This window comes from Parus major, chromosome 8 (assembly GCF_001522545.3).
Source record: "Parus major isolate Abel chromosome 8, Parus_major1.1, whole genome shotgun sequence".
NCBI lineage: Eukaryota > Metazoa > Chordata > Aves > Passeriformes > Paridae > Parus > Parus major.
This window is the reverse complement of record NC_031777.1, coordinates 19,394,116-19,420,993: the sequence shown is the minus strand read 5'-3', so window position 1 is coordinate 19,420,993 and position 26,878 is coordinate 19,394,116. Positions and strand designations below refer to the sequence as shown.

Below are 26,878 nucleotides of genomic sequence, written 5' to 3'. Positions count from 1 at the left end.
CCCGCCCAGCCGGCCCCGCGGGGCCTCCGGGGCCGCCCTGCAGGGGGGTGGTGAGATCGCGATGTTTCCACGAGAGGCGCGAGCGCTTGGAGACGCTGCGGATAGGGCTGGGAGAGTCACGTGGCGCGAAGGGAGGGCAGCGCGCGGGGGGAGGCAGCGCGTAGTTCTCGCGTCATTTGGTTTGGAGCCGCGGGTGCGCGCGTGGGAGCGGCGGCTGCGCTGCGGGGGCTGCCGGGAGCGCTATCGGGCCGGGACTGAGGCAGCGACGACGATCGGTGAGTGCGGGAAGCGCGCGGGACGGGCCCGGAGCTGCGGCAGCGCCGCCTGCTCGCGACGCACTGCGCTTTGGGGGTGCTTTGCCTTCTCGGCTGGTGCCGGGCGGGCTGAGGAGCGGGCGGTGGCTGTGGCGGCGACGCTGTCCTGAGCTGAGGAGGGGGGGCCCGGGCTTTTTTCCCGCCTGAACGCTACGGTGCCCTGGGGAGAGGCTCCCGCGGTGCGCGGCCGCTGGGTGTTGTCACATACAATAATGCGAGCGCCGTTTCCGGGGGAGCCGCCTTGGTGCCTGGCGGGGCGGCAGCGGGAGCGGCGAGGGGCAGCTCGCCGGCCGGTGCCGAGCCGGCGGAGCGGCGGAGCCGTTGGGCCGAGGGGCAGGGCCGGCAGCTGTCCCGTCCCGCCGCTGCTCGCGGCCCTCTGCCCGCTGCGACCCTGCGGGCGCGGCCGCTCGTTTCGAACGGATTTTTGGGTCGTTCCGCACCCCGCGAAACGGGACCGGCTTTCTCCTTTAGTGGAACTTCGCTTGCTTCGTTCTGCAGTGTCCATGGTTGTTTATTTCGTATCTAAAAATGTTCATTGCTATATATGATTTTTATAGCTGGGGGACTTTTTTCTTGGCTGCGCGAGCACAGGTTTTAATGAAAAACTGAAGTCTGTAATGCTTTAATCTAGGCCCTGTTAAGGTCCTGTGACCTGGTGGGGATGAACTGATATGCTGTATATGGATGACGGTGTTGTAAAGGCTTCACATCAAGATAAGGTCGTAAAACGTATATTTAGGATTTGTGGCAGTAGAGGCTGGATAATACTAGATGGGATCCGCTGTACGACGGCGTTCTGTACCGTTCTGAGGAGATACTTTACAATTTTTAAAGAATTTTTATATACACTGAACTATTCCCTCTTCATGGGCTCCTAATTTATGTAAAATGTTATGCGATTTTTTTTTGAGCATATGTGCTTTTAAGGTGAAGCGTGACAGGACTCTTCTAGCCTTAAGTGAGTGTGTTTCTATGTTGTCAGTGTTTTTACTTGGGATACTTGTTTTGGACTTGACCTCGTTTGGGACTGTGTGCCGGACTCTTGGATTCGTGTAAGGAAATACCTCACTGTTTTCCCTTCTTTGCTCTTTAGTGCTGCCGTAAGGCGATTGTAATTGGGATAATTTTAATAGACTATAAGTCGCAGTGTTGCTGAGCTCAGATAATCCTGCATTCTCCAGTTGAGGTAACTTTACTAAAGGAAGCTAAAAGAAACGCTAGTTTTTTAGCTCTTGTAACACTATTGAGGTAGTGTAGTTGAGGAGGATTATAAGGGTAATGTATTCCACAAAGTTAAAAATTCTTACATGCTTCTAGGCAGATGACAGTGTATTACTATAGCCAGGTGAAACTTGCTGCAGTGATACTTCTGCTGAAAAAGTCTGTGCATAAGAATTAGCTTATACTTTGCATTAATGTAGTTGTGTTAGCTGGAGGAGATGAGGAAAAAAGTAAAATTATGCTTGGCGAGTGGGTATTTAATTCTTATGCTTGGCCTTTTGCTGCTATTGCTAAACAATATTTTTTTCATTCTCTTAGCTACTAATAGTTTGACTGTGTCTAGCAGGTACTTACTTGTATAATTTTGGTTGAGCAATAGTTAGTTGACTGTGACACATTGAAACCACTCCTGGCTACTGGCTATGTGTTTTATGGCTCTCCCCTTACTGGATGAAGGGGAGCATCAGCGTGCTTTGCATTTTACAAAATGTGCTGATGTTTTTCTGCTAAGTTCTGTGAGACAAGCCAGTAACCATGTAATGCTGATGATTTTTAAGCAGTCATGATGCCTTGGGCTAATAAAAACACTTTTGTCTAGTGTGGTGTAAGTGTTCTAGTTGAATTCATAAACAACTGATGATAGGTGAGTGTTAATTTTCAGGGGTTTTTTTAATCAGTATTTTACTTAAACACTTTGAGGTGATGTTTTATTTGAAAGCAGAAAGTGATATTTAGTGTATCTGTTATTCCTCAATCCTTGAAGTTCTTGGAGTCACTGTAAGCTTTACAGTCAGAACATGAGGTTTAGCAAACTGAAGAGGAGAAAGATCTCACAGCATTGTACACTGTATAAATATTTTGCCTTTACTTTCACTGTTTCTAAGTTGATTAATGGCCTTTATTAAATACTTGTTTCTGTCTGTATTTCCCATGATGGTGCTTAAAACCTATCTGCTAGAAAACCACGTCTTAAGCACTCATCTTCATTTTGCTTTATTAAGTGATATTTCTGTTAAGAAAACTATCCCTGTGGGATAAATTCTTTTTGTTTAATCTCTTAAATGAGTAGGATGAAGATCTAACCCCTTAACAGTGCTAACTGCAGTATTCATTCAAGTATGTTGCTGGCATGTCACAGCAGCATACACCAGGATGTCCTGCTTTCTTGCTTGCAGAGAGTTACCTGCACTGTCTGTTTTCTCAATCAAATTTAATTTCCTCTAGGAAATTAAATGGCCTTGATGAAAGTAGTTGCTTGTGCTGGGCTGCTAGAGCATGAGAACTTCCATTTTGTTGTGTAAAATAAGGTTCACTTCATACAGTAACTCATTGTTACTAAAGAAGGATAAGTATTAGAGAAATGTACCTCTTACCTTTCAGAATTTTAATAAATACATAGTTGGCGTATAAGAAATAGATGAGTATGGATTTTTCAAGGGTCTCTTCACTTTTAGAGATTGGAGGAAGATGTCTCCCTTAACTGAATTTACTAGATTATGACACCTCCTATGGTTTTCAGGCCATAATGGTTGTTTTTTGCAGTAATCATCAGACTGGAATATTCTATCAGATGTATTTACTGAGAAACAGCTAGTGTAAATATCTGACAAGTCAGAAAACCTTTTATTTGTGTGAGTTGTCACAGATTTAAGTAATGGATGGTTCTGAGAAAAAAAATAAATTAAATACTGTGTGTGAAAGGACCCTTACTTTTATCAAAAGATCCTCAGGGTGTTTTTATATTAGTTCAGGTATTGCGAAAGCATCAGTGTAAAAGTGTGGAACTAACACAAATCCTCTGCTTAACCAAAGACACTTTAGTGCATGCATGCATTGAGTTCTGCTGGGTTGACTGGGTTTTTTTTTCCCTTTTTCAATTCACTTCAGCTTTGCTCTGTTGTGACCAGACCAAAAGGTAAGGCAGTGTTGAACACAGTGATTCTCTGATATAAGTAAGGAGACCTCTCACAAGGTCAATAAGTAAAGCATTACATTTCTTATGAAATCATCTCTGCAGCCCTCTGGGTAGCATGTTTTGTTTAGCTTTGCCTCCAGTGTACTGAACACCTGTATATGAGAAATACTTATGTTTTCTATGAGAAAGGAATAACCACTCTGATAGCTGTATGTGTGCCATGCTTTCTGCAACTCATTGCTACTGTGCTGAAATCAGCAATTGGTCTGGTGATTTCATCACTTTTGGGGGGGATGTAGATCAATTGATTCAGATCCTGTCAACTGCTTCTCCTGCACTGGCAAAGTGTGTCGAGGATCTGCGACATTATCCGTAGAAAACTCCCTTAAGAAACTGCTGAGAGAAGATTAAGCATGTGCTCTATCTAAAGAACTGTTGATCTGTCTTGAGTTTTCATATTTACTGTGTATGCACTGAAGTAGTATGGATGCTAAACATGAGCAAAAGCAGGGAGCACAGTGCTTTTGGAAAAGCAGGCCGCATAAATTTCTCAGTCTTGCTGACAAAGTGGCCTGGGAAATCCTAAGGAGGAATTAAAAGTCCTCAGAGATAGAAAACAGCCTTGTAGGTGTTGTTTGTCAGTTTCTTGTTTTCTTGCAAGAGAAGGTGGAAGGGTGGTGTATCCAACTGACCAATGATAGTGATGTGTTGGTTCACTAACCAATAAGAGTTTTCTTTTGTGTACTTTTCACATATTGGTCTATAAAAGATCTGAAGTAATAAACCTCGCTCTCCTGTTCAACACACAAGAGATCTGTGTTGTGCTTCTTGCCATTCCCAATAGTGTGACAAAGTAGTAATTACTGTTTTCAGATCCGCAATTTGGATAGTATTTGATAACTTTTACATAGCGAGTTTGAAAAAAAAAAGTAATATCTGGTGGTTTTGGCTTACGTTTACTCATGCTGCCTTTCTTAGAAAAGTGATTTAATGTATTAAAACTTTATAGAGAAGCTGTATAAATGTAAATCTTTAGATATTTTCCCTTGCATGTTTTACTGTTGTGAATCTCATTTTATATGTATTTAAAATTTTGACTACCTTACAGGAGGCTATCAAATTGCATTAAGCCACCTTCACATTGGGTGTGTCAGATATAGGAGAATAAGTCAGAGAACACTCACTTCTTCCTTAGATACAGCTGCAGTGTGCAAAAAGACTGTGGATTACTCTGCTGAAGGAATGTGGTGCAAAAGGCAGCTGGATAATATTAGTCAGCATGGTCGTGTCATCGGTGCTCAGCCACTGACTTGTTAGAGCGGGTTGGGTGTTTTTGTGGCGATGTCATGAGAGGAAAAGCTTTGAGAGCACAGAGAATTTGCTGCTAGCATCTGCAAAATTCTCTCCTGGTGGGGGAAAAGAGTGAAAGGCCTTGCTTGAAATAAGTTGGGTGGTGGAGCAAGGAGTGGAAGTTGTATATGGGTGGGGATTAAGAAAGACTGATACAGGGACTGAGACTGTGAAAGGAGAACAAATGATTAATGCTGCAGTAGCTGTAGAGAATGGAAGTGTCTTAATATATCTCTCTGTCAGCAATGCACTGGAGAATGTGCATTCAAGTCCTATTAATCAGTGAGTAAATACTTTATTTAAGGCATAATTAATATTCAGAATTCTTGTCTTGAGGTGGGAAAAGCTTGAGTGCTCTAAAGGCATTTGTATACTTCCCTATTACCCAGGCCTGATCTCTACTAGTATTCTTTCTGATACTGTTTAATTAAGCTAATGATTGTATTTCTTAATTCGTGAGTCAAAGCATCTTATTTTTAAACAAATTGTGCATGTATCATAGTGTAAATTAAAAAAAGAGAAAACAAACCCCAAACATAGAAAGGTAAACCTTTTCTGAGTCTGAGGGAAGAGAAATGGAAGAGATGGTTTAGAAGCTTTAAATGTCTAATTCCTTCAGTCTGTAAAACCGTTACTGTAACAATCTTATTGAACCTGAAAATCCTCTTGAACTTCGTTGTAAGGGACATATGCATGCTTTATGAAAAATAAGTGTTTGCAGTGAAGTTTGTGAATGTATCAGGATATTATTCTTCAATAAATCATAAGCAATGCTACATAGGCTTAGAAAGGTATGAATGTTACAGGCTTGATCTCAAATACTATGCAAAAGATCAGCGGATGTTATCATTTGACTTTATGTAATGTGCAAAGGAACAGGAGATTTTGTAAGTTTAGCTTAAAGAAACAAAAAAGAATTATACCTGTAAACATGTTCAGTATGGATTAGTATTTTTGCAGAGAGGATATAGAAAGGAGATTCTTTACTTCCTTCTTTCAGGTTGTTGTGTGTTAGGATTATGTCCTGTGGGTGAACTGGTTCTGTGTAATATTCTCATAAAACATTTCCATGACTATTTTATTTTGCATTCTTATTCTTATTTTTGTATTCTGATTCATAACTGGCTGTTATACTGATATTTTTAGAAGGAGCAGGGAAAAGGTAAGAAGGAAACATGTCACTTTTATGGTGATGTGTCTCTGTAGGACTTGCTCCCATGCAAAGTTTGAACTTCTTTTTGGGTGAGGGAAAACTTTCATGGAACTGTAGAATTCTGATAGTTTCTTAGTATAATACTGAAATTTGCTATCACTTCAAAAGACCTAGATATTTTTCTGCTGAGTTGAGTATCTTTCCATTTTGTACCTTCTTTACCTCTTAGCTAGTTATGCACTATTTAATCTAGAGGTATAAAGTAATTTAAGATGTTAACTGCAAAATAGATGTATTAAACTTCTGCTTTTTATCTTGAAAATTTTCTAGGCTGATGAAGAAGGGAGAAACCAGCTATGAAACATAACTTCGCTATGGAATGTGGTTGAAACATTGCAAAGACTAGTGAGCAACTATTTAGACTTCTCTTACAGCAGATTGTAGTAAATATAACTTGGGCTGCTTGTCTTTCTGTCTCCTGTAGGCGAAGCACATTCTTATTGACATCTGTTCTCCTTTCATTTTGAACAGCATTGTGCTGACATCTCCTTTTTAAATTCCTGTCTTTGTATCACAGTTCAGTGTGTGTGTTTTCAGCTTTGCATGTAAAACTGGCTGCATGAATCAGAGCAGCTGGGTGGGATTTTGACAGCACACTCTGGAAAAAGCATCTGCTGTGACCACCTCCTTTTGCTTATGTAAGAACAGTGGGATCACATGTCCACAGCAAAAATGTGGGCAGTTCCTTATTCGGTAGTATATTAATAACCCTGATCTTGCATGAGTGTAACAGCAATTAAAACAATACAGTGTAGCTGAGTCGCATTTCAACTGGATTTATTGTGTTTGTAATTCATCTCTTCATCAAGGCTGAAAAACTAGTTCATTTTCTACTAGAAACTACTAACTTCTGTCATTATTAAAGGGGAAAAAACCCCAAGAAAACATAAGCAGAGTTTGCAAAGGGATTGTGCTAGCATCTTCCAGCTATCCTTCACCCTCCCCCTCTTGTGTGTCACCTGTAATGATGATCACTGTCACGTTTATTCTGCTATTTCTCATTGATAGTTTTTATGTCAGAAAAAATCTAATGCTTTTGCAAGAAGAAAAAATAACTTGCAGACATGACTTCTGTCTGTTCCTTAGTTACGGAACATGACTGAAGTAGTGATAAAATTCTAGATGAGTCTGTCAGCCTTCTGTGTAAACCTGTAGAGTATATTCATCGTTAGGAAAATATTTATATAATGTGTTATGTTCCACTGATGAATGTTCTAAACTGGCAGTGTGTTGGGGCACTGTTTTTTGGGTTTTTTAAGTAGAACAAATGCAAATGCCTAATGATAGGCTGAGAACTATTGGAAAGACAGACTTGAGGTTCAGATCAGGTCACATCTGAGTTGTCTTTTTCAGCATCACAGAGACTTTTTTTGCCACAGCTAATCTGTGAGGAATATCTTTATTCTATAGGTGCCTTGATTCTGTATTGGTGTAGCTTTGCTAAGACAGCAGGTCAATTCTATTGTTTGGTAGAAAAAGCCCCATTGGGTTACTTTGTTATGGACAAAGGAATTGCTACTGTGGTTAAAGTAAACAGCAGTGAATTGTTACAGGTGGTAGACGGAGATGAAAGGCTAAAAGAGGAGCTGCACTATACTACAGCCATCGAAGCAGATATTAAATAAAACATACTGCCCATCCTAATGTTTCCTGGGGGTCAGAATTGTGATAACTGATTTTATGTAGGGTGTTGAAATAAATGCCTTTAAAACACCTTCTTCAATTCCAGTTTCTTGAAGGAAAGTCAGCAGGGCTTATTGTGGAAACTTGTGCTGGGTTTTCCATTGTCCTTTTCCTGTTAATCAGTACATAGCACAAGTATTAGGTCACAGAAGTTCTCCTACCCCAGGATTCATTGGTGGAAGATCTGGTAGGGAGCCAGTCACAGTGCTGGGGTCTTAGCTGCCTGGCCTTGTGTCCAGTCTCAGCCAGCCCAGAACAAATGTTACTTTGGTTTGTGCCAGCTGGCCCTGGGCTGTGGGGTGGGAATGCTGGACTGCAGGATGAGCTGTCCATTCTGTCCTTTTATTTTGAGAGATATTTCTGCCCCTTTTGTGCTGCAGGAGTGGGGCTGAATCTGTTGACTGTGAATGCCAAATTAAGCCTCACTTTTACTGAAAACAAGAATATTGGAAACATCTTCACAAGTGTAACTAAATGCCTGTTTTTAAAAAGTGTATTTATTGTAAACACCACCTCTCTGTTACATTTAGTTGGAAAGCAACACAGATACACTTAATATTCATTGTTTATTTTCCAAGATTTGTATAGTAAATGCATCTGTAGGACAAACAAGTAGAGGTGTACGCATTTTTTCATTTTTTTTTTAATTGTCTGACATTCCTGCTCTGGTTTCTTTGTTAAGAAACTTGTAGTGTATCTCTCACATAGTGTTTTTTGAGTGTCCCACTGACACCATTATTAAGTCTCCAGTGTTCTTTGGCAGGGAATTCTATCACTTGTAGAACTCCTTCGTTTTATTATTTAAACTGGCTGCTTCTGATTACACTTTGGCTCTGGCAATGGGCATAGACCCTAAAGAACAATTAATTTCCTCCCTTCTCCATTATTTGTTGACCTTGCAGACCTTTGTGACTTCTGTGTTTTTTGGAGACTGAAAAATTCAACCCTCTTCAGTTGCTTCTCATATGGAAATAATTGTATTTTTTGTATTATCTGTTATATTCTCTGAATATTTTTTATTTTAAATAATACACATTCTTTGGGGGAGCTGAAGCAGGCAGAACAGCTGAGTGTTACAGTGTAGATGTACTACTGCTACCGTAGTGTTCACATGATAGTAATATTTTCTGGACTTTTTGTGTCCTGGTATCCCCTAATACTTAATTTGCTTTTTCTTTTTTTTTCCATTTGGCTACAAAGCAATCTTGTAAATATATATATGTAATCAGAATTAATCAGCACTTTTTAAACCTTTTATAAACAGCATATATTTTATTAAGTGGTGTAGTTTTTACGCTGAGAAAGCAGCATAACATGGAAACCCATGGCTTTGTATAAAGTATATGTGCATCCAGTAAATTAGTCCTTTGTGATGATACTGGTAACATAACAACATCTGAGTGTGTTCGCACCTTAGAATCTGAAAGACTTGGACTGTAGCAGTAAGTTTGCTTGAAACAGTGAAGAGAGGGGCTATAAGGCTTTTTACAATCAGATTAAGAGCAGCTAGTCTTGGAGGGAAATGGAACATATACATTATATACATTAAGAGCGTTAAGCTGTTCATCATATTTAATATCTTTAATTGTTACATAACCAACATGAGAAGGTTGGTGACATGTGAGTCAGAAACCTGACTAGTACAGTGTGATAAATATGTGATTAAGTCTAACTCTTCATTTGCATATGGGCTATTTCAGGACAGAATTCCTTGAGGCTTGGGTAAATTCCTGAGTGATAACCATCAGAGCAGCATGTACTTAGGACAAAAATCTGGGCTTTTAATATGTAAAACTGAAAGAAAGAAGCTTGGCTAGTGTATTTTTTTATTTTTTTTTTTGTCCCAGGCTGATAACTTTAGTAGTGAATTGTGCAGAACTTGTTAAAATCAAACACTTTCTTGGGGGGAACAGAACTTCATCTTTGTTGGGAATGTGGGGTTTTTTTGGTAATAACAGGAGATATTTCTCCTTACCAAGACACTGCACTTTTCCATACAGATAATTACAAAAGTATGTGTGACAGCATTCTTAACCACTTGAAGTTCATAGTAGTGTGTTAAATGGGCATAGTCAGTAATGTGAGAGAACCTGTTAAATGTTTTGCATGATTGGCATTTTTTCTGATCGACCACTGAAACTGAGTAAGAATCCCTTTAGAGAAATACATAGGTAGGAATTGAAATGAACCCAGAATCTAAGTAAGGAGTTAAAAAGCACCTGTGGAACGTGTATTCAACAGCCATCTTATCATGTAGTCTTCCAAATAAAATTAAAGACTATGTGAATCACATGCTTAAAAGTTCATTTTGGAGATTCAGAAGTGGTAACAGTGTATCTCTGGTTTGAGATTTTACACTGGCAATGTAACTTCTGGAACATATATATAAAGTAAGTTCTACAAAGGACCATAAAAAGATGTCCTTTGGCCTAATTTCACGTACATTCCAGTAATATTACAGACACTGTTTTGAAAGACATACTGCCAGTTAAAAATATTGTCACTTTGCTTTTATGATGATTCATTTAGATGTAGAATCAGCCCCAGAATCCTTATGCACAGTTAACTTTTTACTTCTGTCGAAATAGTAGTTTCCACAAAGAAGCAGAGTAAAAATTTGTTAAATTTGGTGCTTACTGGGGTGTGGAGTGCATGGCTCAATGAAGCTTTTCTTTTAGAGCCACCAGTTAGAAGGAACTGTTACGTTCTGCAGGTTTTACTTTGCATTTTCTGTTAGATGTATTCTTAAAAAGTCAACTAATTGTTGTTTCTGCTGTTAACACCAAAATTTATTTCTGTGTATGATACCAGCTACTGAATAGTTCTGTGGTGAAACTCTATTTAATAATAGAATTCATGAATGGGGCTTGCACGTACCAGGTCTTACTCACAGTATAACGTGTATATAAAGTACAAACATAGCTCAGGCAACAACTACATCCAGTTAAAGATGGTGAGGAGAAGAGTTCCCAGTTTATTTTTTTTTCCTGGGAAAACAATGGATGATGTTACAGGAAATTTTTTCATTGTATATGGGTTTGCTTTCTTCAAACCATTGTAGATGAGTATAAATTTATTCCATTCATTGATGTGGGTTTACAAATATTATGATAGTTAATTGTGAAAGCTTTTCCTGGGGATAGATTTGGCTCCTCTGCCTTGACATTTATATGCACATGTGTATTTATAGTTGTGATCTGTCTGGAATTTGCCTTTGTGGTTTTGTTTGCTCTTTAATTTGTTCTGTGATCTAGTCTTGTCTTTCTCAGTTTTGTTTCTGTGGTTTAGTGAGAATTACAGAAAAAATGGCTTAATTTAAAGGAAATAATGAGCATTTTTATTCAACTTCAGAGAATATTGACACTCTTCTGCCTAGAAGCTGTTCCTTAAAATAACATACTGATGCTAATTTATGATTAATCTATAATTTGAGTTCAGTATGTTATAATTAGGAATATTTCCATAATTTCTCTCAGTTGCTGTTGTGAAGTCTTCTTTAAAGAAAGCAAATGATTCAAAGCTGATGTTGTCAGTACAACTGTTGGAAAACCTGCAAGTGCTGTGATCTTGCCCCACTTTCTGCCAAACGCTTTCTTGGCCTTATCTATGTGAGTTAAACTGTGGTTGTTCTGAGAGAATAATGGAAAAGACATTTTAGAGCAACAATTGTTTTACTGAAATACTAACTCAAGTGGAGTAGTCAGACTCTTGTCTTCGAAGTGGAGCTGTTGAAGGAAGAGTTTTCAGCTTCCTAGTATGTATTTCATAAATATTTTTAGGTGAAAAAATGAAGTGTTAAAAATGAACATCATAGGTTTTGTTCAAAGAACATAGAAAATCCTTTAGGTAAGAGATCATTTATATTAGTCAAGTTTTGTATGCAATCAAAATTTTATTCAGTTTTCCTGACAATAAATATTATTATTATTAGTGGTAGTAGTAGTAGTACTGCTTTAACAAAAAACAGTGATGTAAAGAAGTACAGGACAAATACAGGAGATTAACTTTCTCTCTGCAGGATAGGAGTACCATAACATTACCCTGAAGTAGCTTATAAGAACAGAAAGGCATGTCTGAGACTGCCTAGTTCGATGATAAATTGTTTTACAGGGTTGACTGTAACCAAGAGCTTCATAGATACTGCTTGATACTGGAATGATGATAACTTTTTTGTGTATGCCTGAAATGGAATGTAGCTGTTGTATTTGAAGACTGTATTAACAAAGAACTGATGATACAGAGGGTGAATTGAGTCATAATGTGATACAACAGTTGGAGAATTAATGTGATAGAGTGTGGAAGAAAGTTAAGTAATGGTGAGGGGATTTTATCTGTTAAGTTTTTGAGGTGGCTTCCCAGCCAAGTTTGTTACTGGATTTGTATGTGAGAATTTTCTTAGCTTTCTTTCAGGAACATGCTTCATCGAGTCTTGGATTATGGCTTTACTAATTTTACAGCTATGTAGTTTAGTGACTTGCTTCTGGAAGGCTTGAGTGGGTTGCAGGACTCACTGCTGCTGGTTTATCAGAGCTGAGGACAGCTGTGGGTGCCTATGTAGGATCTCTTGGGTTATGTGCTCTTACTGCTGCCTAAGCAAACCTGATCAAATGCCTGAACCACCCTTCCTTCACACTGAAGACAAAAGTCCAAGGTGAGCTCAAATCCCAGTGTGCCGCAGGTACAAGTGGGCATGAGCAGGTGTGCAAACACTGCAGGTCCCTGTGGGACTTGGACACCAAGTGTCAGTCTCTGAAATGCAAGGATTTTGGGAAATGGGCATACTGACAGAAGGCCCTGTGATGTTTCCAGGTTCTACTACAAAAGGGGAGGACATCAAGTAGAAATGCAGAAACTTGGTGTCTCAGTTTAAAACAAATTTAGGAGGAAGTCTCAAAAGGGTTTCTCTTCTGAAGAGTTCTAGCAACCTGTCCACTATGGGTTTTCACAGGTTCAAAAGGATTTACCTTGGAAAAAGTGAAAAAACAAAAATGTTTATTTAGCAATCGGAGCGCTCACTGAAGAACAAAATAATCCCATAAAGGAGTCCATATGTCACACATGACCTTATCTCTGTTTTTTAAGGGGACAATTACTCAGGCATTTAAACAAAAGCTATTCAAGCATATGGGAAGTAAAATATTTTCATAGTCTGGAAGAGTGTTTTTCTAGATGTATATGGAAACAGGAAGATAGGACTATAGCAGTATAACTAAACTTGTGGCTTTTTAAGGCTGTTTTGTTTCCTGTTTATCTGTGCTTGTTTTAAGGGACTGCATGGCCAGAAGTCCTTGAAGAGAGCACATGAATGATTTTTATTTCTTTAGATGATAATTCTGGAGATGAATACTTGATAAAATAACAAAAAGAGCAGTAAAGAACTGCCAATATCAGCTATTTGGAGTTCTAAAAATCTAGGAGCTCTAGTATGACAAAATTGGAAGACGTAAAAGCTTACTACACTTAGCAGGTGGATTTCACTGTCTGAAGAAGTGCTCCTATGATTGGATGTACCCAAGTTATTGTTAGCATAATTATTAGATGTCTATCTTATGCACACTAATCTTAATAATAATATTGAAAGTTTTCACTGCTTTTAAGAGAGTATCTCTGTCATTAGAAATTGTTTAAAGAGCTCAATAAGCATGTGAGAGGAACTGTGGCCTATGTGTATTTTCAAAAAATCTCTGTATGTTCAAAGGAAGGTCTCAGCATGGAGAAGAAGGGACATGCTTTCTGGAATTGACTCTTAAAAAATACAGGATTCTGGAGAATAAATTCATTCTTACATGAAGATCTCATATAGAGCAGGAAGTTGAAGTAATATAGTCATTGCTGTACACTCAGAATCTTAAGCAGTTTAATTTTTATGGAATAGTTTATATTGTTAGGGTATAATTTGCACTTAGGCCAGAGCAGCATGTCCCACCTCTGCAGAGAAAGAAAGGATGCCTGAGCACTTAGTCACTGTGATATTGGGCAAAAAGGCCCAGTGTAACTTTGTTGTTACCAGAATTTTCTTTGTAAGTTTTAAGAATTAACCTAAAGATAGCTTTTATTTAAGGAGAAATCCCGATTATTGTGGCTTTTAATGAAACCTTTGAAATTAATTACTATGTTGTAACAAAATGGGGGGAGATGTGCGTGCAGAGTATCACTAAGCCTTGTTAATTGTACTTTGTGAGTATTTCTGTGATACTTAAAAAGAGACATCGTGCTTAATACAATATTCGTTGTGGAGAAAATGTTGAATTTAGAATGTAGGTTTCAAAGAATTTATCTGAAATGCTAATTTTAAACTAACTAAAATAGCACTTTCAAAAGAAAGTTAAAAAAATTTGGGTGATTTAGTAAAAGACTAGCTTTATTCCAGGTGGAGCCCAGCAACAACTACTTCCTTCAGCTGTAAAGGTAATTGATTCTATAACCCTGTGACTCCCACTGTGCCAAAAATGCAAGTGAGTCCTGAAAGATTTGGTGGCAAGGGGAGCCAGTTCCTTCTTTTGATACCCTTTGGCCTTTTTTACATTTGAAATCATAACTACATATATGCTAAAAGTTCTTGCTTTCTAAAATACTCTGATGAAATTTTGACTTCATTCTCTACCTTTTCCACACATACTCTAAATTGTAATTCTAAGGAGAATGTTAAAATCCCTAGATAAATAATTGGGCAAATCCTGTATACACTGGAAGTAATCTAGTAAATTCTGTTGCAGACATTGGAAAATAAAAGATAATGGTGTGAGGATTAGGAGGATGACGCAAGTTAGGAAAGTGAAAGTAAAGTCCCAAATATTTTTCTAGTACGTTATGGTTAAGGAAACATTTCCTGTCCCTTCTAATCAGTCTCTTGTAAGATTGAGCAGGTTCTAGAAAATGGCTTCAAATATAATGCTCAAATGATAACCAGAGGATTAGTGAGTTTTAATGTCAGAAGGAAAGCAGCTGAGCTTAATTACCTCCATAATAGTGACTTCATAATTCAGCCTAGAAATGTATTCATACAGACAACATATGACCAAAAGTGTTGTATTTTAATACTTTGTTCCAGGGAGGAGTAATTTTTCAGTTGTGTTAATCTGTCACGTAGTTCATTGCCCTACTGATAAATGTAGTTAATTTCTTGACCTCTAGCTCTTAACAGAGGTACGAAAGAAATCTTTCATAGCATTTTCTCTATGGAGCATGAGAAATACTTCAGTAATACAATTTGTTATATATATATTTCAAAACAAATGTGTAAGAACCAAGTGTTTTTCTGCTACTAGCATATCATCAGATGAAAGTTACTTGTTTGGTATATTGCCATACTTATATAATAATGTTGATATCTCCTATTCCATAGAAGAAGGCTGAGACAGGATTTATGTTTTGATCTGCTTTAATTTAGTGGCTTGAGTTGGAGTAAACGAAGTCGTATTTTTTTCCTTGGATTTGTTCTTACTGCTTAATAGTACATGGTCTTAGCGCATGCTTAATATAGGCTATGGTCAAGCTGTGGTTGAGGGTGGCTTAGTTTTATTTTTAAAGAAATTAATTTTTTCTTTCTGAAGCTTTCTTGTTGACTTGGGTGTAAAATTCTTCGTAGCCTTTGTTGGAAAGGGTACAGCTTCCTGTTGATATATTTGGAAAAGAGTTATGCACAGCTGTCTCTATAGAAACAGTGAAGTAAAATGCTATAATTACTCTAGATGGGGTTCAGCATGTCTCTTGGGGCAGATAAGCCTTTAGAGCTGACTGGATTCTGCTGTTGTGGCTCCGCGTTAACCTTTAAACTTGTCTTGCTGGGGCAGGACACAGAAGTTGAGCGCTGGGGGCGCGCAGGCGCGCGGGAGCGGGAGCTGTGCGGGCTGGGGCGGCGGGGAAGTGACGTCCCGGCTTCGGCGTTCTAGAAAGAGCGCAGACACTCCTTCGGGTGGGAGGGCTCTGTGCCGTGCCCAGGGTGTAATCGCTTATAAATGAGCTAAGGGGGAAGGAACGAAATACGGAGAAGCTGCCTGGGCTTTCTGTAATGTATCCTAGAGTTTGTTGTTTTGTAGCAGCTCTGTTTGTTTCAATTCAGAGGTTGATTTTTATATTTCCTTCTCTAGCATCTCCACCTTGCTAAGACACTGGACGCTGCTTTCTTTATAGCAAGGAAAATCTGAATTTCTCCAACACTCAGGATGGGGAAAGATTACTATTCTATCCTGGGAATTGAAAAAGGGGCTTCTGACGAGGATATCAAAAAGGCTTACAGAAAACAAGCACTGAAATGGCATCCAGATAAGAACAAATCTCCTCATGCAGAAGAAAAATTCAAAGAGGTTGCAGAAGCTTATGAAGTGCTGAGTGATCCCAAAAAGAGGGACATTTATGATCAGTTTGGGGAGGAAGGTATGTATGTCTCTTACGCTTTGATTGGTTGCTTTCATTATGTTGGATGAAGTAAAATAAACATGAAGACGCGGTATGTGTTCATGTTCAGGCAATGTATTTGTTTGGCTCACGAGATTTTAAGTATAAAATGGATACTGGGCTTTAATGTTGGTAAAGTTTTAATTTCTTAATTTAACAGGGTTTTTTACAAACCCCAAATATCTGACAGGCATAAGGTTATTGAACAGAAAAAGTTTCTATCACCTATAAATAGCCTTCTGTGATCTCTTACTTCTGCCTTCCCTTGCCAGAGCAGTTTTTGAGATGCAGTTCAAAAGGCATGTATTCTTTTCTTTAATTTTTGCTTAAGGGCAATCTGCTTGATCTAGGCAAAGCAGTCCTTCTGAGCAGAAGCCCAGGTGTCCAGCCTGTAGTTGTCCTTGGCTTTGTGCCTGGAGAGGAAAGAATTTGGCTGATGTCATGAAATACCAGAACAATTTTTTAGCTTTAATTGTAAACAGTGATAACATGCCAAGAGAATGAGGCCTCAGAAATGTCACATTTATCCTAAAATGGTTATCTGGAGAGGATGATTTTTATTTTAATTTTTTTTTTAAATTTTTGACCGACATGACTTTCAGTCTCATGATTGAGCAACAGAGGGAGTCATTAACATCCCGTCCTGTAAATGTGTATGGTATTCCATTTAAAGGAATTCCATTTAAAGGAACTGCTTCCGTTATGACAAGTAGGCCTGCTCATAGCTCTTTGCTTGGAGCCATGTTTTTTACAATTATAAAGGAGGACACTTAAATAGCAGTATTTAGACTTCTTTGGGCAAACATATAAAGTATGATATTTTAGAATGCTGAATATGGGAATACCTCCTGATGTCTCAGTTACTCTCTGAGCTTTTCTGAGAGTGTAATTAGTTGCTGTAAGGGAAATGCAGAGGATTGGGGTTTGTAAGAAGGATGAAACTTCAGTGTTTTTACAGCCAGAAGTTGGATTGCACCTTCAGTAACTTCTGGCTATCTATTCCAGGAGGTGTCCTTCTGCTATCACAGTTTGAATCCCCTCATCTGCATGTTTGGCACAGAAGGATGTACTGTAGTTTGCTAAGTACTTTTGCTCTGGTCTGGTATTGAAATGGGGAAAGCAATCTAATGTGGTAGCTGGTTAGTGTCAGTACCCAACATTAAGGTTATGCATGAGAATACTGAGCTAAAAAAAAACCAACAAACCCCTCTTTAAAATTTATAGAATGCCTCCCTCATAATGTAAGCCTTCATTTTTCTATGATTATGAAAGTAAGATACCAGCTGTAGTTTTGAGGTGGTCTAAGACTGAAAAAAAAAAAAAGTTAAAGAAACAGGCATTGTAAGTTTGGAGACAAAAGTCTCTTCAGAATACTTTCAGTCTTCCAATGCTTTGAGAAAGTATCCTGAAATGGTTATTGCAGAAGAGCACTGTTATGAGGAAATACTTGATCACCGATTTGGAAAGAGGAATTGAAAAAAATTGATTTCAGCTTGGTTTGGAATGGGAGCACAGGAAGTACAAGAGAATCTTTGGCAGGAAGAAATGAGATTTAGATCTCTCCATGTGAAAGGTAGAACAAAGCTATTAAGAACCTTCTGATTTTTTTGCACAGGGACAGTGATAGTATATACAAGGCTTTTGTACCTAAATGGATCTTAGTAAGTTCTATGATATTTTTATTTGTGGCTGCATTGAAGAGAGTTTTCAGTATTTGTACCCATTTTATATCATAGGATCACAAACTGTGATAATTTGGGGATTTTAAATTGAATATTAAGGAAGCATGTATGTGCTTGACTGTTGGCATGTTACCTTCAGAGCAAATTGCAGGAAAATGGATAAAACTAATTAGCACTTTGTTACAGCTGAGCTATAGAGGCTATGGAATATGTTGCATATGGTAGTGAGAAATTTTCCCCAGAAGTGACCTTGTAGAAGGATGCAATTCCCAAGACATTTTGCAGAACAAGAGATCAAATCAAGCAAACCTGTCTTCTGCTCTTAAGATGTGAATTCATTAAAATAACTGATTTCAAGCACATTAAATAAAATTGGTACTGTCAGAATACCTGTTCTTCTCAAGTAAGTAGTTCCAGAGCTTCAGAAACTTTGTTGCTATTCAGGCTATTGAATTCAGGCTAATACCCCAAATTCTCCTGGTGAATCCTTGAAAAGAAGACCTTTCACTCTACTGCAAATGTCTTTCTGACTCATCAGTCCTGATGTCATGACACTGTACAGCAAGAAAGCTTATACTAATACACAATTTGTTTTTAACTTTGCTTAATTTTCTTATTTAGGTCTTAAAGGAGGAGCTGGAGGATCTGATGGCCAGGGTGGTACCTTCCGGTACTCCTTCCATGGTGACCCGCATGCTACATTTGCAGCTTTCTTTGGTGGCACAAATCCTTTTGAGATCTTCTTTGGGAGGAGGATGCCTGGTGGCAGAGACACTGAAGACATGGAGGTGGATGGTGATCCGTTTGGATCCTTCTCTAGTTTTAGTATGAATGGCTTTCCAAGGGAAAGGAATACGGTTGGCAGCCAATTACGGCGTAAACAAGATCCCCCTGTAATCCATGAACTTAAAGTGTCACTGGAAGAGATCTATCATGGCTGCACAAAAAGAATGAGGATTTCACGTAAAAGGCTTAACCCAGATGGTAGAAGTGTCCGTACAGAGGACAAAATTCTTACTATTGAGATAAAAAGGGGATGGAAAGAAGGCACCAAGATCACTTTTCCAAAAGAAGGTGATGAAACACCCAACACAATTCCAGCTGATATTGTTTTTATCATCAAAGATAAACCTCACTCTCATTTCAAGAGAGATGGATCAAATATTGTCTATCCTGTTAAGATCAGCTTAAGGGAGGTAAGTTTCTCATGTGGTAGAACTCTTAGTATTTGATGTACAATAAGATGCAATGGCTAAAGCTGTATGGTAGCTGTGAAATTTGGGGATTTGGAGGTTAGGTGGTTTTTTAAAATAGTTTCACTTTCGTGTGTGGCTGAAGAGCACAGTCATTTATAGTGACAACAATAGCTATTTTGCTATAAATGGGATATTATTTCAAGCTGTTTACTATAGAGGCAGCAGAGGATAAGGGTGGAAGGGTAAGAATAAAGGTTGAGATGTCTTAAATTTTCATACATAACCATTCTAGCTAATAATGTATTAGGCTGATGTGACAAATGCAAACTAAGAAATACATCCTATATAGTATTCTCCTTGCTGCTGTGATACAATTGCTACTTCTGTAGAAAAAACTAGAAATCTCAAGTATTTTCATTGCCATTAAAGGCTCCCTTTTTAGCTCATAAGTTACTGCAGTATGATTTCAAACTACATAGAGATTAATTTCATGAAGATAAATAATTATGAACAGGTGTAAGAGGAGGTATATATAACAACATAAATGGTATAGCTTTTTAAAATTCAATTCCAAATCAATACATATTGGCTTTCTGAAGAAGTCAGAAAGACAACTTCCCGGAGTTCTTTAGAATCTGAAGCCTCAACATAGTCATAATTTAAAAGATGTAGCTTGAGTATGTGTAATGTATTTTTTCTTCTTAATTAGTATCAGGTGGAGAAATAAACTTTTGCTTTCATTTTAAGCTTTGTATAAATTAAGCTATCTTAAAGGATTTTACAGTAAGTGTGAAGTGAGGTGAAGCACCTGAAGTGGTGAGGGAGGGATAAAAGACAATATTTGATGTTAATGTGGGTAATACAATTACTTCACAGATAAAAGCCTATTTAGACTCATTGCATTGTTATGTAAATTGGACATTATTGGTGTAGGCTAAGTGTGCTGAATCAGGTGAAGTTGCAGGAATAAAAATCTTATTCTCAGAGATCCTATAAATGAAAATAAACTTTTGGATAAAGCAGAAGATCTGTAACATTCTAATTTTGGTGCAACAGAACTTAAACAGAATGTCTAGATTGGAAGACAAAATTATTGTTTGAATTTTTTTAGGCACCACAAATATTCACATAAGACAGCTGTGAAATTTGATATGCCTCTGCTTATAGACACTTAAATGTTCTGAAATTTGATATAATAGAGGTTGATAATGTATTAGAAAAAAGGTCCTGTGCAAGTAAACAAACAAAAAGTGAAATGGGATTTTAAATTTCCAGTGGAAATTTAGAAGATTGACATCTGTAGAGAAGTATGAGTGGGGAGTTCACTCTACTCAGCTGTCTTACTATTTGATAAAGTTTTTGAAGGACATATAAGCTCAATTACCCTCCAGTAGCCATTGAGTAGCAGTCATAAATTCAGTGATATCCAATGACAAATTGAAGTTTCCTCTTTTTAAGAGAGGAATATTATATTTAAATTTTGGCATATCAGAAGTGCAGGAGATATGCAGTTTAGAATTCTAGTCACTTTTAAATAATCCAAATTTGTTTATAGGTACAAAAAAAGTTCTGACCAATTTCTTTTTCTCATATTACACTCTTTCTTTCTTTAGGCTTTGTGTGGCAGCTCTTTCAATGTGCCAACGATAGAAGGAAGAACCATACCCATGACAGTCAATGAAGTGGTAAAGCCTGGGATGAGAAGAAGAATTATAGGATATGGTTTGCCATTCCCCAAAAATCCTGACCAGCGTGGAGACTTAATTATAGAGTTTGAAGTAATTTTCCCAGATAACATTTCTCCAGCATCAAAAGAAGTACTTAGGCGAAATCTTCCAGTTTCATAAAAAGGAAGACTGTGTATGTCAACAGATTAAAATAGGACACTGGAAATGCAGAAGACTGGCGAGTCTGTGCTTTAAAAGTGCAATCTGTAACACCTAGTGGAATCTTTGTTTTTTTGTTTTGTTTTGTGGGATGGGTGGGGGGAGAATACTGCAATGCTGCATGAGAAGAAAAGGGTTTAATTAGAAGTCATACAGGTGAATTCTGCAGTAAAAATTACAGGGAAAACCACTCATTTGTTTTACATCTTCCTAATCAGCAAAGTTTAGTCATTATTTTGCTTAATATAATTGCAGTAAATTTTTTACAAAGTCAGTACATATTTCTGATACAGTACTTGAGTCTCCAAGTATGTTATTTCTTATATCCTCACCATGTCTATAACATTACACATTTATGTAGAAATTTGAGATCGTAGTAGAAATACACAAAGGTATAAATATTTTAAAGAGCAAAACATGAGAGATCATTTCAGTATGTTGCCTTCCACTGCACAAAGCATAGGCCAGAAAAATCAGCTTGGACTCCTGAACAGCCCCCCTGTGCAATGAAAGCCTTCTCTTTATCGCCCCTGGAAGTGTCAGGACTGCATTGTGCGTGTGGCAAAGGGCATGTGGCCTGAGGAGCCAGAGTAGCCATTTGCAGTGGGATAGATAGTTCCTCAGCCTTGAGGCAGAACAGCAAGAAGGGATTCTTCAAGGACTTGAACAGCAAAGGGTGAGCCTGCTGTCAGATGGGGCAGGGAAGCTGGTGACCAGTTACATGGAAAAGGCTGAGGTACTCTGTGCTACCTTTGTGTCAATCACTACCTGTAAAACAAGCATGCAGGAGTTCCAGGCCCTTGAGACAAGAGGGGAAATGTGGAACCTTGATGTTGGAGGACTGGGTTAGGGTGCACTTTTTACCTGGAAGTCTGTGAGCCTGACAGATTGCACCCAAGTGTTGAGGGAGCTGGCTAATGCCATTGCAGGGCCACTTTCATTTATCTTTGAATGGCCAGGGAGATTGAGAGATGTTCTGGTAGACTGGAAAAGAGAAAATCCTACTCTTTAAGAAAACCAGGAGGGAAGATTTGGGAATCTACAGGCTAATCAGCTTCACCTAAGCCCTTCATAATGTGACGGAAAAGAATCCTCCTGGGAAGCATTTCTAAAAGGTGATCAGGGTAGTCAGCATAGATGTACAACAGGGAAATCTTGCTTGACCAATCTTGCTGCCATCTACAGTGAGCTTTGGTGATGTTGGGACACCAGTCTGTTGTTTACCTTTTACATCAGTAGACAGACCGATGAAGTACAGGTTAGATAAGTGGAAGGGGAGATGGATTAAAAGGTGGCTGAATGAGGGGGCACAGGGGTTTTAATCAACGGCACAAAGTCCACATGGAGGCAAATCAATAGTGGTGTACCCTCTGGCTCAGTACTCGAGCTAAAGTCAGCGTCATTTAATGACCTGAATTATGCGATGGAGTTTACAAATTGTATAAACTGGGAGGAGAAGCTGGTGCCACCAGCTGATGTACTGCCTTTTAAAGGGGCCTCAGCAGGCTGAAGAACTGGGCAGAGGATTCTCGTGAAGCTCACTAAGAGGGAATGCAAAGTCTTGCTCTGTTGGGGAGTAACTGACCAGTAAACTGTCACTGTAAACTGACTGTGAGCTGGCAATGCAGCTTTGTGGCAACAGAGGCCAATGCTTTGCTAGCAGGGGAGGGGAGATGATCCTTATTACTCAGCACTGATGAGGATCTGTCTGGAGTACTGGACTCCTGGTACTTGAAGGATACAAACTTAATGGAGCAGCTCTAGCACAGGATTGTGTATGAGAGGCTTAAAGAGCTGAAATGTGCCGGCGTGGGGAAGAAAAGACTTAGGAGAGATCTTGGCATCTGGCAGGATGGAATGAAGATGAAGAGCCAGGCTCTTCTCAGTAGATTTCAGTGACAGGGCTAAATGGACACCAGTTAGGGATTCCATCTGAACACAAGGAAACACCTTGTTACTGAGCAGATGGTCAAACACTGGAGCAGGTTTCCTACAGAGTTTTAGGAGTTGCTATCCCTGGATACTCATAGCTTGACTGGACATTGTGCAGGGCAGCCTGCTCCAGCTGACCATTTGTGAGCAGGGGTGTTAGACTACATGATGCCAAGAGTTTTCATGTAAATGAAAATGTAAATGAAATGATTTTGCTAACTTGGACTTGGCATTTTTCACTATGGGCTGTGTTCTGTAAATGAGGCTTAGCCCAGAGATGGTGGTGCTCATGGGACAGCTCCCTAGGGAGCAGGTCTGTGCCAGGTTGGAAAGATGCACAAAGAACCCTGTGAAAGTATTTGGCTAGGGCAGATATTTAAAGATCATGCTGATCTCAAGTATTCATTATTTTCAAAGGCCAAGCTTTACTCCCATGAAGAAGGAAGAGCTAAGTCCTATCTAAAACAAAGATTGCTTAAGAGTCAGTGTGGTATAGGGGTTGCCCAGAAACTTTCATATGGTTGAATTATTTTTTTTAAAGTCATATATGAATTAGTTGTCTTTAGAGTTAAAAGGTGCATAGGAAGATGGAGGGCCCACTGTAATAGTCTAGTTTTATAATACAGTAATAGGGCTGGTTCCCTTGATTGCAGCATGGTATTGGTGAAAGAAATGCCTTGTGGGCATGCTTTATTACTTGAGTTTAAAACCATAATACAATGCTTTAACAACACTTTCAAAGGGTTTGGGATTTTTTTTGTTGTTGTTTTTCATAAGAAAATATTTCAATATTTGCTGTCAGCCTTTTGCCTGTGGAAACTTAGAGGTTACCTGCTCTGTTAGGTAGCCTAAGAAAGAGCAGTGTTATATATGTGACTGCAGGAAAGTAAATCATATGGAAGTTGGGATTTAATTTACAATAGTTTTTTAATGAGTGTATAAGAAGAATCCCACTTCTTTTACTTAAAGGAATAGAATTTCTGTGGGGTAAAGTTCAAGTCAATTTTTCAACTGCAGATCTCTTCATGCAGCATTAGTTAGTTGTAGTCCTAAAGCTACAGGAAGTAAACAATTGCTGGAACAGTATCACAAAGACAAAAAGATTGCTGCTTAGTGCTTCTGCATATTGGTAATACTATATATTGTTGGTTGAAAAAAATTTCCATTTCAGTATGTTCCGTATTGCATTTCTTATGTGGTTTTTAAGTAAAAAGTGTAAAGTTGGTTTTTAACTTTCTCTTATATTTTGTTCTGTCAAATGCTAAAAGCTACATGACTTTAAAGCATATCAACCTAAAATACCTATTTGTCAGTTCAAAGCTAATGGAATCAAGCGTTTTGTAATCCAGGATCTTGTAACCATATCCAACTTGTAAAAAAAAAAAAAAGTTACAGCAACTAGGACTATTTTTTTGTAACCATCTTCAGGTAAAAGGAATAGTGTTAAATTGAGGAATTGCAGTATCTTGTGTATTTAGAGGTGTATATATATATATATATATGTATAGCAAACTAAACTTTTCCAACTGTTTTCAAGCTCAAAATATAAAACTTATAAGACTGGTATGAAATAAATGCTTGTATTTCTTTTCTTATGGAGAGGTAAATAAGTATATGTTTCAGAAACCAGCATGTAGAATTACTTCAAAATGTGAGAGGAAGCATTAATATCTATCTAATCCAGGATTCACAAAAAGATATTTTTCTAATCAAAAATGTGCTTAAAAGCTATGTTTTAAAACCCACTTAATTGTTTAATAAAGCTACTTGGGAGAAGGAAGCAAATACTCAGTCAACTACTATATTTGTAACTACTGAAATACATGAAAATAAAAAGGTCATTAATGAAATTGGGATGGGTTTTTGATCTCTTGAAGGTTGCTTAGGTGCCATAGAAATTAAAAGTCATTTAGTTGCTTTGGAATTCAATCCAGCAAGTTTGAAAACCTCTGCTTCTAAAGATCTTTTTGTAATCTCACCAACATCAAGCCTTAGGATAGCCTCAAGCTGTATGTCAAGCTGCATTACAGCCCTTTCTCCTTCCTGCCATGCAGTGATACTGTGCTTGCTCCACAGCTTTCTGCTGTCATGGGGTCAGCATTCTGTTCTTTCAGCCATTTTTGTAGTAGCTGTGCTGAAAGCTTCCTGAAGCCCATTTGTGGTGTGTTGAACAAATGCACTCCATTCTTTTCTAGTATGTGCATCCTATGTGCTAGTCTGACTCACCAGAAGCAGATTTTTTGGGGTCAAATAGGTTTTCCTTAATCAGTGAAATTTGCTGTAACTTAGGGTGAAATTCTGTACACTTGAATTCAAGTGCTAGACCTAAAATTAGGGGCCATGAACATGATATTGTAAATATAATTAAGAGACAGTTTTACTTTTCCAGACAGTAAATGCTGATCCTCTTTTGCAGCTGACATGAGTAGTTATGACTGTATTGCGTACTGAACACATCCTATATACAGATCCTATAGGACCAGGGCGTTTGTCGTACAACCACTTACTGTTCAGCACCAAAACTGAGCAAATAGCAGCACTAATCTCCTCATGAGGTGCAGAATCTCAACTCTTCATTTCTCAGATTGCTCAGCAATAGACTGTTGGATGGAATGATTTGTTTCCTTCAGGCTTCTCTAGTTAATAGCTCTATTATTTAAACAGTGAAAATGCAGACCTATTGTTGGTCCCCTTGGGTGTAGAAGGTATAAGTGCCCTGTGCCTGTTGCCCTGGAATTACTGGCTTACCCAAGGGAGGAGCTGTACGACAACAATCTTGTTAGTCATGCCTGATTGCTTTATCAAGGACAAACTGCCATGTTCACAGCCTTGCTGCCCTGCTTTCAAAAACCCACTAATGCCACCCAGCCAGCAGCTAAAACACAGCATTTCCCTGAATAAGGGTAGGTGCCCCATGTGTAGTGAAACACTCACTGATAGAGGCATTTCTTATCCAGCAATGTGACTTTGTTCCACATACATTCTCCGCAAACTTTATGGCTGTTGCATGCCATGATTCTTGCATCCCAAGTATTGTGTTGAGACACTGAAGAATGGGGTAGCCTGTAGTGTGCAATATAGTCAGAATGAAAAGATCAAATCAATTTTTCTTTTTAAGTACATGATTTACTTTTCTTTCTAAAACCAAGGCTAATAGCAGTTTCATTTAAGTTGTTAACTGTCTTGAAAAAGTTAATTTGAATTAATTTTTGTATCCTTAGTACCCTGAGTTGCTGGAGGCTCATTTGAATTGATTAATCTAGTTTTACTGTGCATGAATTAGTGTTGGTAGATATTTCTTAGAAGGTGCACATTCAAGGGAGTCTGAAAACAGGATTGATTGTAGCTGGAGAAAGTATCTTCTGTTCATTACAGCCTTTTCATCGAGTTTCTCCACGGACTGACTCATATACAGCTCTACAAACCACTCAGTCAGCATTGTGTTATGCTTATCAAATGTAAATCATTAAAATTGCTAATCCATGATCTGAGCAATATTAATAAATAGTGCTTGTAGATTAGGGGGGAAAAGAAGTCCATGGTAATCTACCTTTTCAGTAACAGATATGAAACTGAGTGTTGAACACTTCTTTACTCTTCCTTCCAAAGCAGGGGATTGCTATGGCAATTTCACATAGATGCTTCTTAGGTTTGGGTTATAATTAGGCATGTGTGCAGTATCATCTTCCTCCCATTTAAATGTCACAAAAAAGGTTTCATTTCACTTGTTACATCATGTAACTAATGGCTAAACTATACACGCTCCATACTGTTTGTGTCTTCAGTTTATTTGATCAGCTCCATTGGCCTCATCATTTTTTCTTTCCATAGTTAAAGGCTGATGCTATTGCTCCAAGCTGTAGGTAGGATCAGCATAGTTTTTGTACCAACTTCAGCTGTTTTTCTTCATCTGCCTCCATATGAAACATGGAAACACACTTCCACTGAAGAGAGTTTTGAAACAGATACCTAAATTAGGACTGTTAATGTCCATGAATTCTTTTAAAAATAAATCTCTCAACCTTGGTATATGTGGAAACTTGACTGTGTTCATTTATTAAATCTCATTAACAGAATTATTAATAAACA

At 38.3% G+C, this 26,878-nt stretch overlaps 1 protein-coding gene across 3 annotated transcripts; it reads left to right on the top strand.

The window, feature by feature from the left end:
* The first annotated feature begins 135 nt into the window (after positions 1-135).
* Positions 136-24,639, top strand: DNAJB4 (DnaJ heat shock protein family (Hsp40) member B4). Of its 3 annotated transcripts, none has more exons than XM_015635995.1 (4): positions 136-275; positions 15,787-16,072; positions 18,397-18,971; positions 20,585-24,639. In XM_015635995.1, exons 2-4 carry the CDS (start codon positions 15,862-15,864, stop codon positions 20,816-20,818), a joined length of 1,020 nt encoding a protein of 339 aa, XP_015491481.1. In that variant the 5' UTR covers positions 136-275; positions 15,787-15,861; the 3' UTR covers positions 20,819-24,639. The 3 variants fall into 3 exon arrangements, with proteins under 3 accessions (XP_015491481.1, XP_033372181.1, XP_015491483.1); XM_033516290.1 differs by lacking the exon at positions 136-275 and adding an exon at positions 6,286-6,358; XM_015635997.3 differs by lacking the exon at positions 136-275 and adding an exon at positions 15,585-15,704.
* Positions 24,640-26,878: the final 2,239 nt, after the last annotated feature.

What these genes read in the sequence shown, in the direction of transcription:
- DNAJB4 (XM_015635995.1), top strand. Translation starts at nt 15,862, where the DNA reads ATGGGGAAAGATTACTATTCTATCCTGGGAATTGAAAAAGGGGCTTCT. An exon ending in TGATCAGTTTGGGGAGGAAG is followed by an intron (nt 16,073 to 18,396) that starts GTATGTATGTCT and finishes TTTCTTATTTAG; the next exon opens with GTCTTAAAGGAGGAGCTGGA. An exon ending in TTAAGATCAGCTTAAGGGAG is followed by an intron (nt 18,972 to 20,584) that starts GTAAGTTTCTCA and finishes TTCTTTCTTTAG; the next exon opens with GCTTTGTGTGGCAGCTCTTT.